Raw genomic sequence first — 12,483 nt, 5'->3', positions numbered from 1 at the left:
TTTATTTTGCTTTTCGGTGAGGCAATCAGGGTTAAGTGACTTGCCCAGGGTCACACAGCTAGTAAGTGTCAAATGTCTGAGGCTGGATTTGAACTCAGATCCTCCTGACTCCAAGGCCAGAGCTCTATCACTGCACCACCTAGCTGCCCCTATGCCCATTTTACACATGATGAAACAAGAATCACAAGTTTCAGTGACTTGCAAAGGTCCAAAGGAAGTATCTGAGGCTGGATTTGAACTCAGGTCTTACTGAATCCTAATTCTGTGATCTGTGCATAAAACCACCTTGCTACCACTTTACACATATACACAAAATCCTTTTTGTTTTCCTTAGCATTTTTCATAGGTCTCCGTTCATTCTTAATAATAGTAATATTAAGACACTTTTATGTACCTTCGGTTATAATCTTGCTTTTGTCCTTGCCCCTAACCTGATCTATGTTGAAAAATTATTTTATTGATATTTTATTTTGTGGTGTAATTAACACCATCCTCAAATACTCAAACCTCGTAAAACACATTTACTGAATAAGAAAAACATTAAAGAAGTAACAATAAACAAGAAGTTAATACACACCACTTTCCATTTTTATAGTTCACATTTTATTAGCAAAAGGAAGAATGTATGCTTTCATTTTAATTTAATCATCTGGTACCTGGACTATCCATTATTTTTCAGCTCCATTAGGCAAAACTAACCAGTTTTATTGCCTTTTCTGTTATCTGCCTTTGTTTTGTTGTAGTCATTATATGATTAATTAGTTCCTCTTGCTTTATTTTCCTCCATGACTATACACATTTCTCTGAAATTTGCATGCTCTTTTTTTCATTTCTTAATGTTGCAGTACTGTACCATATATGTGCATATCTGTATCACAACTTATTCAGTTTTCCCTTGATCCTAAAACCCATTTTTGTTATTACAGATAATACTAGTATGAGTGTTTTTGTACATATGCATGTGTGTGTTTTCTTGCTAGTATTAACATCTTTGAAATAAACTCAGTTGTGGGATTGTTTGGGTCTTGAACAATTTCATGTTGTTTTATAGAATTCACAACACCAGCAGCAGTAGATTAGTCTGTCTTTCCACAGACCTTCCTCATCCTTTTACCATCTTTTCTAATTTGAAAGGTGTGAAATATTTCAGAATAGTTTAAATTTGTTGTTTCCATGATTTTTAGTGATTTTGAACAGTTTTTCAGATGGTCAATCATAGTTTAATTTTCTTTTTTTGAAATTTTTCAAATCCATTGATCACTTTTTTTTTTTAGGACTGACTCTTAATCTTTGTCAACTTACTATAGGTTTTCTTACCTACCATCTTCAAATCTAAATTCATCATAAATTCCACTTGGACTCTTCAGATGCTTTCCCTCTTCTTCCTCATCACAATCATTTGTGATGGGGTCATAATGATTTTTTTTTCTTGAACCTACTTCCCTTTTAGTCTTATGGGATCATGTATATCTTGTCTGAATTTTTTGAAACCTTTAACCATAAAAAGCTGAAATTATCCCATACACAATTAAAATGTAAAACATCTATTCTCTCTAGCTATGCCCTCTCATTAAAGTAGAAATTTAAGAAAATCCTTCCTGAATTAAACTTTGTCATGGAATGTTGTTTTTTAAATTCATTTGGGGATAACTTTACTCTAATGGCCATAAATACAGATAACTCAAGCTGATTATATAGCTGTTGAGGTAATTAAGGTTGATTTCATGTTTCTCTCAGCTCATTTTCCCCAGCAAGTCAAAAATAATGTGTGTTCAACTTGTCTGTATCCAGAAACAAGGAATTGTGACATGTGAAAGTTAAAAGAAGAGGATCTTTTTCTCTGAGTTTTTCTTGATTTGACAGTATATGTTTCTTTAAGGAAAAAAACAAAACAAAACAAAACAGAATGTCTTCCTTGGCTGCTGCTAAGGCAAGCTAGATACCAAAAATGACTCCAGCACAGCTAGAGACCTTTAACTGACTTCTTTAGATAGACCACCATCGATAAACTCAAAGAGTTAGTTGATCAGAATGCCTCCTAAACAAAAATTATTATTTTATATCAAAAATCAGATTGGAAATATGAAAGATTAAGTGTTCTGATACCTAACTAGAGCAACACAAACTTCGGCAGAAGTGCACAGAAGCAGCAAAGAATAGACCAGCAACTCTAGTAAACGGTATTTGGTGGAGCCCTAGAAGAGAAATGTTTGGGAAAAGCAGGGAGATAGAAGAAGAGCCAGGCCAAAGTAAATAACTTTTCTGTTCTTTGTGGGGAAACTGTGAAAATGTTGTCTGCAAATGAGGGGTTTGTTGCATTGTCGTGGTTCTTAGATTAAATGTTGGAGACAAGCGATGTCATGTTTATTAGCAGTTTTGCTAATGTTGCTAACTTTTATGTCATTTTATTCAGCCATCACACTATTGGACATGTTATACTTGACTAGCTACTAAAATTTTAGCAGTAGCTTTAAAGCATAGGTGGATTTTGCTATTGTTGACAAGTGCTACGCTGTCCTTGCTGTCACAGAAAAGAGGATGGGTAAGGAGGCTAAGGCACATCCTTATTCTTTAGTCTAATTATATTGATGTTGTTTGTAATCCATGTTTTAAAGATGGAGAAGCAAAGGAGAATAGAGCGGATAAAGCAGAAGAGGGCTCAGCTGCAGGAGCTGCTACTGCAGGTATGTGGGTGTTGCTTGTGGTGTGTGTGTGTGTGTGTGTGTGCGCGCGCGCATGTGCACGCTGTTTCCTTTGACTTAACTTCATCTGTAGAATGCTCGTAATTGTTGACTTGCAGATGCTTAGGGAATAGGGTTGTGTTGAGTGGCAGTAGCCTTTCCGCCCAGGGTTGTCTCAATACCACTCTAGTCTCAGCCTTCTTCTTCTTCTGCCTCTTAGTCTTTGGGAACGATTCAGCTTCTTGCAATTTGTACTTGCCTTTTTCTTACAGAAGTTTGTTCACCCTATGAAGGACTTACATTGAGAAATGTAAATGTTTTACCCCCACCGTCTGTTGTCATTCTGGACATAAACCGCTGTAAAGGCTCCTTGATACTGGTTGTGGTTTAGGACTCTGCAGTCATAGAAGTCTCTTCTCACTATGGGATAGAAGCATCAGAACTTGAAGGCCATTTCTGCTTAAGAAAAAGAAGTGTAGCATTTAAATAAGGATCCCTGTATTTGTAATTGTTTGGATCACCACTAAGGGTTTGGATACTTTTTGAACATAATGGAATCTTTGTGTAAAATCATGTGAGTTGGAGTCACAGGGTGGTTGGGCCAAATAACCTTTTTTGATTATTATAATTGGTGTAAAAATGCACTTTGAACAATACAATAATGCCATTTTCTCTACAAGCAGATAAACTTCAAATAGAGCCAGAAAGGGCTTTGAGACTTTTGTCTTTCTCAGCTGAAAGTTGTAGCCATTATTATTGGTTGCAAAAAATTTTAAATATATGTAAATACATAATTCAGGCTTAAATTACTTGATTTCTTGACTGGTTAGGTAATCATCTATTTCCTGTATGATCAAAATATTCTTTACCTGTTTGATTCCTCTTATACTTTGCTGAATTTTTCATAGTAATAATACCTCATATAGTGCTTTAAATTTTATAAAGTGCTTTCCTCACAAGTCTGTGAGGTAGAGAAAAGTAAATAGTGTTGCAAATTTTTTAAGATGAGAAAAGACTTACAAATATTAAATGACTAGCCAGTTGTCACACAGGACTTGGCCTCAGGTCTTCTGACTCTGAATCTGGTTCTCTTTCCACCATACACTCTATCCTCACAAATAAATGAAAGAAGTAATCTTACTGAAAGCAGTTTCTTGTTTTTTTTTTCTGATTTAAGTTTTTTATCTGATATGTATGGCATAGGTAAATCAGTTCTACAGGAATTTGATTAATATTTCAAATGATTATTTCTTACTCCTTTTATCTTCTTAGTCTTATGTCTGAGGAGAGAACATAGGAAAAAAGAGAAAAAGCAAAAGAGAGGAATAGATTAAGATAGAAAACAAAGTTGAGAAAACAAAGTGTTACTAAATGGCTCGTGTGTCGTGATAATAAAAACCTTGGTGAAGATTTGGGGAACACAGGATAAGAAATGAGTTCATGAGTTAAACCAGCCTTTGATTAGTTTAAATAATTGTTATTCTAAGGTCCTGGTAGACAGCTCATTTGAGCACTTACTTAATTCATTTCAGTATGTGTGCCTTAGCAAGAGACAGACATATTCCTTCCTCTAACTTGTCTCTCCTTTCTGTTGGTACAGATGATTTGCCAAGAGTTCCTAAGCTGCCATCTTTCCCACTTCTCACCCTAATTTTCATTTTTCTTCATTTCGGTTCCCATTGATCCTTATATCTTATAGCTATTCATATGTCTTAACATAATTATCTATAGTTTTCATTCACCTTCATTACACCTTCATTCATTGTCCCCAGGTGTTTTCCATAGTACACTAAGGATTGGGTGTGGTAAAGATTGTCTTATTGGAATTGACTCAAAACCTTAAAGCCAGGCTTTTTGTTTCAAATTCTAAGCTCAGAATTGTTTAAAACTTACTACTTTTAACCTCACAGTTCACCCTAAAGTTACTGTCTTAAAGACATGGCCTTGGGCAAGCCCTTGGTGATTTATGCAGTTAGTCTGAGGAAAGATCTCTGTCCTGTGTAGCCTATCCATTAGATGTTCAGCCAGAAGGATCAGATTGAAAAAAGTTCCCATTGTTGCTTTTCCTTATTTTTTATTTATACCACAATCAATAGACTAATAATGACACAGCAGCCTAATTTATTTGGCACCTTACAGTTTACAAAGCATTTTTCTAAAAACAACCCCGTGATTTAGGTAATGCTAATCCCCACATTTAGGTAGCTTATCCCCACAAAATATGTGTACAAATTGTCCCACTGAGATTAATTGGGAGAAAGAGGGTGCAGGTCTGTGGCCATGAGCAGGCAAGGGACAGGAGGGCTAAGTGTACTTACTGGACTTTTTTTGTTCTGGTTAAGGTCATCAGAAGTGTAGGGAACAGCTTCTGTCTTCACTAAAAAGATGAAGTGATCTCAACTACCCTCATGGTTGTATCAAGAAACACAGCCCATCAGATGCTATTATTTTTTATCCCTCCGACTCCTGTTTCCCAGCCATACTGTGGATGGCTATTTTTCCTTGTGCATTTATGCATGCATGTTCCAGTGGTACCTGTACGCATTACAGGATAACACATGGGGACAGCTAGGTGGCGCAGTGGATAGAGCACCGGCCCTGAAATCAGGAGGACCTGAGTTCAAATCCAGCCTCAGACCAAACACTTGACACTTACTAGCTGTGTGACCCTGGGCAAGTCACTTAACCTCAACTGCCTAAGCAAAAAAAAAGATAACACATGCATGTAGCTAGACAGACCAGTTTTTTTTTTTAATTAGATATGTCTATAATACCATGGAACTTGCAAAGTTATAACAGTGAGACTAGTGAACCAAAATCCTTTCTGCGGAGTAATTAACATGCCAGCTAATATAGATGTTAATAAATGGTTGAACATATTATATATTATATAGCTTCTTTGTACATAGTTATTTGCATGTTGTCTCCCTATTTAGACTGAGAACTCCTTGAGAGCGGGAATGTCTTGTACCTTTCTTTGTGTTCCAGCATTTAGGGAGAAGGAAAGAAACAAGCATTTATTAAGTGCCTACCATATGTCCCGCACTGTGATAAGTACTTTACAAATATTATCTCATTTGGTTCTCATAATAACCCTGGAAGGTAGGTGCTATTATTATCCCCATTTCACAGTTGAGGGAACTGAGCCAGACAGAGGTTAAGTGCTTGTCTAGGGTTATACAGCTAGGAAATATCTGAGGCTGGATTTAATCTCAGGTCTTCCTGACTCCAGGCCCAGGGCTCTAGCTTAGTATCACCTAGCTTAGCACAGTGCTGATATATAGTGGGTGCTAAATAAATGTTTAATGACTGACTAACTGAATGTTATTAAATTTCCTAAAAACAAAACAAAACAAAACAAAAAACACATTTAGTTGATGCAATCTCCTTTTGAAATTACAATGTAAGTAAAAGTTTTTTTTTAATTCACTTTTCCTCTTGGAAACATGGCCATTGAACCAGGTTATTCTTCTTTAGTAACTTCTTGTAGGTTCATCTTGTTACAAATACATCAGTGTAAGTACCTTAAAGAACTGATAGCCTAAATTAACTGTCTGGTTTTAAATGTGTTCTAAATCACATGAAGTTAGAATTTCTTAATCACATCCACTGATCCCATTCCTTTATTATTATCCTTACTTTAGCAAATAGCTTTTAAAAATCTGGTACAAAGGAATCGGCAGAATGAACAGCAGAGCCAGGGCCCACCAGCTCTGAACTCCACCATACAACTGCCTTTTATAATCGTCAACACAAGCAAAAGAACTGTCATAGACTGCAGCATCTCAAGTGACAAGTAAGTGTGAATAAGGTGGGATGGGGTTTCATTTGGGGAAGCAAACGCATCTTCAAATTCATATCAAAGAGACTTCATGCCAGCACAGGACAGGATCTGATGGCTTGGGACAGCCAGCAGCAGGGAGCAGTAATGGCATTCTGCTCCCGTTCGAACAGTATTTATCACATAGTACAGAGTGGGAGTACATTTAGGAAATCACGTGTTGTTTGTACTTGGTAATCGAAGAGGACCAGTGACATCACGACGTCGGAATCGAAGTACCGTGTGTTTGACTGTGGCTTGATCAGTCCAATGTGAGCTCAAAAGACTGCCGCAGATTGGGCACAAAGAGTCTGTTAGAACATTTGGGAGGGAGATCTCTCTGGATTTATATAGCTCATGTTTCCGTTGTGCTACTTCGATTCTACTCTGCTCGTAGAGCACAGTGCTTTCTGTGACGTGGGTGCTCCATGCTGAACAGTTCTGTGCCAGCATCCCCACAATTGATACTAAGGTTCTTCTTGAGAGAATCCTTGTATTGCTTCTTCTGATCTCAGTGTGAGTGCTTGCCTTGTGTGAATTCTGCATAAAGTAGTCTTTTAGGTTAATGTGCATTTGGCATTCTGGCTAAGTGGCCAGCCCATTAGAGTTGCACTCTCTGCAGTAGAGTTTGAATGCTTGACAGTTCAGCTTGAGAGAAGACCTCAGTGTCTGGCACAAATCACATAGTAAATAAAGGAAAGGGTTTGATTCACTCTGTGTTCTAATAAAAACATTGTGTCTTGATGCCACTTTATAACTATATGTAATTAATCTCAGGGTCTGCTGAACTGCAGGCTCCACATGAAGCCGCAGAAGGATTGGCAGCCAAAAAAGATGTGATAAGGCTTCAGCAGGACATTTGTAGGTCAAGAACATGGAAAAGGCAGTCTTGCTGTCCTCTGCCCTGCTCAGCCATACCTGGACCATTGTGTTTATCTTAGGCACCACATTTTAGAAAGGATATTAAGAAGATGGAAAGGGTCCAGAAGAGAGTGGTGGGAGACCTTGAGAACATGCTGGATGAGGATTGGTTGAAGAAACTGTAGTGATCGTTAGCCTGGTGAGAAGAGTAAAAGTGCCTTGGTAGCTGTCTTCAAAGACTTGAAAGGTCTGTCTTTTGGAAGAGGGATTAAATTTGTTGTGCTTGGCCCCAGAAGTCAGAACTGGAGCAGTGAGAAGTTCAGAGGCAACAAATCTCAGTTTGAACTGTGGAAAAACTTCTTAGCGATTAAAATTATCCAGAAATGAAATGATCTGCCTGCCAGAGGAAGTTGTGGGCTCCCCCTCATGAGGGCTCTCCCAGGGAAGTCTGGATGACCACGTATTTAGTGATGGGATTCCTAATCAGGTTCATGTTTGATGAGATGGTCTCTTCCAACTCTGTGGTTGTTTGATGCTATCAAAACATGCATCTTTTGTGCGCTTTTATATTCATTGGACGTACTTACATTGCGTGAAAATCATTGAGTGTAAAGATAGGAGGTGGATTATCCCTGAGGGCAAGAAAGATTTTGTTTTTGTTTTTTCTTTTCCTAGCGCCTATCACAACAAATGCCTGAAACATAGTGGCATTTAACAATGCTTTTCTAACTGAATTGGATTTAATTGTATTTGATTGAGTCTGACAGACTGTTGCTTCACAGAGGAAAAATGGCACTTTAAAAAATCTCAGCTCATTTTTTCTGTCATCAGAATAATGTAAGTCACTGGTATTCCAGCCTGTGGCCTAAGGGCCATTTTGGAGACATCAGAAATCCCCATGGGCTTGCTGTCCTTTCTTCTTCCTGTTATTTCACTTTACTCTTTAGATCTCTGTTACCTCTGCTAATGTTCTTATTCTTAGTGCTGGGTACCTGGAGCAGCTAATGAGAGGGAACAGAATTTTTAAAAAGAGAAGTGATGACCTTAGGGGCAGCAGTAAAGAAATGTTTACTTTACAAATTGCCTGAGAATATACTATAGTATATTCTGTAGTATTTGGATACTATTGTATGTACTGTAGTATTTGGACTCCTAAAAATGTTACATGTGAACACACATTGCTTCCATATCATATTGATAGATATGATTTTTGGAAATAGGCTAATCCTAGGAGAAACCACATACATAGAACTTTCCTGCTTGAATCTTGATTGTTTAACCTTTTCAGAGTCAATTTAATAAAAAAATACTGCTCAGAAATGGAGTCATTAAAAGTCACACAGTCTTGTCTGTGGTTATAAGGTAATGCTAAAATCCTTAACAAGTTTCCCTTAGGATTTTTCGATTGAATTGCCAAGCTGAGTTCTTGCATGTCACCTTGGTGTTTTTGCACAAGCTAAATTAACCTCGTTTTTATTTATCACATGATTGTACATATGTGATAATGGTTTGAGAAGTTTCACATTAGGCTAAAGCACATACTCCTATCAAGGATTTTTGTTCTGTGTATGTTGACTTCTTAAAGTTGTTAGGGCTTACATTCTTTAAAATGATATTTCAGATAGTTGCAAAAATTAAAATGTTCTATTAGAAATCAGCCTCACTAAGAGTCTTTCAAGAAAACCATTGTCATGTTTTGGAAGATATCAATCAGCATTTTACTGGTCACTGAAGGATGGTACTTTATAAAATGTTTCATTTGATTCTTCTTCACAGCGTATTTGAGGATTAAGGAGATGGCAGAAACTTTGGCAACTATGGATCTATGAAAATAGTAAACTTGTTCTCCCTTCTCTGCACTTAGCAAGATTTTCATATACATCAGTGGCTTTTTAAGAATGGCTCTTCAGACTTTGGAACAAGGCTCAGAAGCCTTGTGAAACTTGTTAGTCCAGCACAGGCCCCAGAACTTTGTCATTCAGTTATATTAATGTCTGATTTTTTTTTTTGCCCAATATGTGTTTTCCTCTAATTTAAGAAAGCATTTTCAGTGAATATTAAATATAGAAAACTTTTAGATTTTGATATCTATCTACTTCCACTGTTTTCTTTGGGTTTTGTTTTTGGCCTTTCTTCCAAACTGCATACCTCAGATTATTTGAACACAACAGGTTTATGCTAATTTTCCCCAATCAGCATTTATTTGACTCCTACAGTTAGAAATTTCACCTAAGTGTGTGATTGTGCTATCATAAATTTTTGTGTTCGTTCAGTAAGTGGTTTTTGGTCATCTGCTATGTGCCAGCCACTATTAATGTTCATAGAATTGTCTTTTGTGAATAGAAGGTGCTCTGGACTTTTAATGATGCTCACAGAACTAATCTTTGCTGGTGATTTTCTGTAGTAAGGATGTGGTTGTCCAAATTACCTCTGTTGGTGGTGGTGATGTTGAAGAATGCATGCAGTCAAAGAGCTAAAAGGACTCCATGCCTTCATTCAAGCCCTTTTACAAAAGCCATGCTGCTTGTGCCCCAAAGAGAAAAACAAAGAAAAATGGCCTGTGTGGGCACATGGTAATGCTATGATACTAGTTACAAGAACTAAGAAAAATACTGACCTTGAAGCACAGAGTTTAGGTAGCCAGGTAGCTTGTGAAGGAGTAAACAAGTAGAGAGAAGAATTCAGTTATTGGGTATTTGATCTGTTCACATTCATATCACATTTGATCTGTTCACATCACATTTCACAGGGCAGTCAACACTTGGCTTTTGAAACCAAAAGTACAAAAAAATGTGTTTTCATCAATTAGGCCCACACACAGTAGATTAAATTGAAAAGTGAAAGGGAGAAATAATTGCCAAGCTAAAAATTGTTTATTTAGTGGGCAGCAAAGTGGCACAGTAGATAGAGTGCTGGGTCTGGAGTCAGGAAGGTTCATCTTCCTGAGTTCAAATATGGCCTCAGACACTCACTAGCTGTGTGATCCTGGGCAAGTCACTTAACCTTGTTTATCTCAGTTTTCTCATCTGTAAAATGAGCTGGAAAAGAAAGTGGCAAACCACTCCAGTATCTCTGCCAAGAAAACCCCAAATGAAGTCACAAAGAGTCAGACAGTACTGAAATGACTGAACAACCACCACCCTTGGCTTTTGAAAACAAAAAGTACAAAGTATAAAAATGTGTTTTCATCAGTTAATAGACCAACTCATAATAGATTACATTGAAAAGTGAAAAGGGGAAATAATTGCCGCTGTCCTCACTATTTTTATTTTTTATGTAATACAGTGTAGCTCTTACAAAGTAATATATGTATTGGGTTTGGAATAAGTAAAAGTCCTTGCCAGAGCAAAATTTTTGCCTTATGTTTGAACCAGTTTAACGAGCAATAAAGGTTTATGCTTTCCTGTGTTCCCTCACAGGAAAGATGTTTTAATTAGGAAACTGGATCATTTGAACTCTGCAGAGATGCTGTTTTTATGAACCCAGCTGAATGGCTCTTACCACTGTGAATTTTAACAAAATTGTTTCTATCCTTTCTTAAAATGTGTATTTCCATTGCAGTATGCCTTGTATAATGTACACAATGAAAACAAATCCCATACCTAAAAAAACCTAAAGTAAACGTTTTCTCTGATGCAGGTTCGAGTACCTTTTTAATTTTGACAACACTTTTGAGATCCATGACGACATAGAGGTGTTGAAGCGAATGGGAATGTCTTTTGGCCTGGAAACAGGCCAGTGTTCACTCGAGGACCTGAGAGTTGCTAAATCACTGGTGCCAAAGGCGTTAGAAGGCTATGTCATTGGTAAGATGTTTTAGAATAATTTTCCCTGAGAAGACTAAAATTCAGTAACTTTCCCAAGCCTTTTCAATGTCCTGTTATTTCCAGGTACCATTTAAGCAGTTAGTGAAAGATAACAAGATCTCCCTAATGGATGGTATAAAGAAGATAGAGAAAAGGTTCTATGATCAAAAAAGTGGTAGGATTTCTGCCTGAGGACAGATAAGAAATCTTGAGTCTGAATAGATGAATGCCTGAGGGAGGCTAGCATCAAAGTTTATAAAACTGGAAAAGATAAATACAATTCACTTTGTTGTCCACACTTTTAAAGCTTATAATAAGTTGACTAAGACTTAGGTTTTGGGAAATGGGACTCAAAAAAAGATTTTTTGGTGTGCAAAAATTTTCCTAACCAACAAATTTCTTTGAAGTAAGTAAATGGTTTTAGGAGGAAAAGGCCTGGTTTTCAAAAGAAACCTGTCTCTTTTATGTTCATTTTAAAAACAGTAGTTATTCCTAAAATTATTTTCTTACAATCTTATTAGTTTAGGATTTGACTCATTTATAATGTGTGATAATTCCTCAGCCTGGGCCCAAATTTGCCTTGAGTTTTCTATGATAAACAATTTGAAAAACTGAGTGATAGTGGAAGTAATGTTATAGAATGACTATATAATCTATTTAAAAGAACAAACTTTTAATATAATAACTAACACTTTAAGGTTGTCGAAGTAATTTACATATACATAAGGCTGACTTACTCAGGGTCACACAGCTAGACAGGGTCAGAGACAGGATTCAAATACTCCTCTTCCTGATTCTCTATCCATTCCACCATGCTGTCTTTTCGTATTCTAACAGCACCCCTCCGCCTACAGTGTGCTGATTACCAATGATTTTATTAATCTCTTCGTTATTAGGAGTGCTGCTAAAACCTTGTAGAATCACTGTGACCTGAGTTTGTGTTAGTTTATACATAAAAGCATTAAGATTGTATTACTTTACATTTTAAATGTCCTGTAGTTCAAAACTGAACATCCTCTGCTTACTCCAAGGGTTTAGTGTACAATTTGATACAAACTAAAGTTTTGGGCTCCCCTTCTTTTATTAATATTGTGACTACAAGTGTTAGGCATGACCTTTATAATCAGAATCATATGAAAGATCATCTAGGTATTTTGTGTATGAGGCCCCTGAGACCCAGATGGTGAAAGTGGTTTGTCCCCAGCGGCTTGGCTACTGAAGGGCATTTTGGTCATTTTCAGATGTCTCAGATGTAAGTGAAGGGTTTTGTTTTTTATTTTTAATCAGGAAAGAGCATGTCTGTTGGTACTGTGAG

The 12,483-nt window shown here is 36.9% G+C and overlaps 1 protein-coding gene across 8 annotated transcripts in view; it reads left to right on the top strand.

The window, feature by feature from the left end:
* The window catches only part of TFDP2 (transcription factor Dp-2), a 185,777-nt gene that overhangs the window by 161,159 nt on the left and 12,135 nt on the right, over positions 1 to 12,483 (top strand). For all 8 annotated transcript variants that reach the window (XM_027875898.1, XM_027875895.1, XM_027875894.1 and 5 more), the window contains 3 exons: positions 2,616 to 2,684; positions 6,326 to 6,477; positions 11,002 to 11,168. In XM_027875898.1, the coding sequence (XP_027731699.1) occupies positions 2,616 to 2,684; positions 6,326 to 6,477; positions 11,002 to 11,168 (388 nt within the window). The remainder of the gene's footprint in view (positions 1 to 2,615; positions 2,685 to 6,325; positions 6,478 to 11,001; positions 11,169 to 12,483) is intronic.

This window comes from Vombatus ursinus, unplaced genomic scaffold (genome assembly GCF_900497805.2).
Source record: "Vombatus ursinus unplaced genomic scaffold, bare-nosed wombat genome assembly UNPS02014810.1, whole genome shotgun sequence".
Classification (NCBI taxonomy): Eukaryota; Metazoa; Chordata; class Mammalia; order Diprotodontia; family Vombatidae; genus Vombatus; species Vombatus ursinus.
The sequence above is the reverse complement of the archived record's forward strand: the minus strand, read 5'-3'. Positions and strand labels throughout refer to the sequence as shown.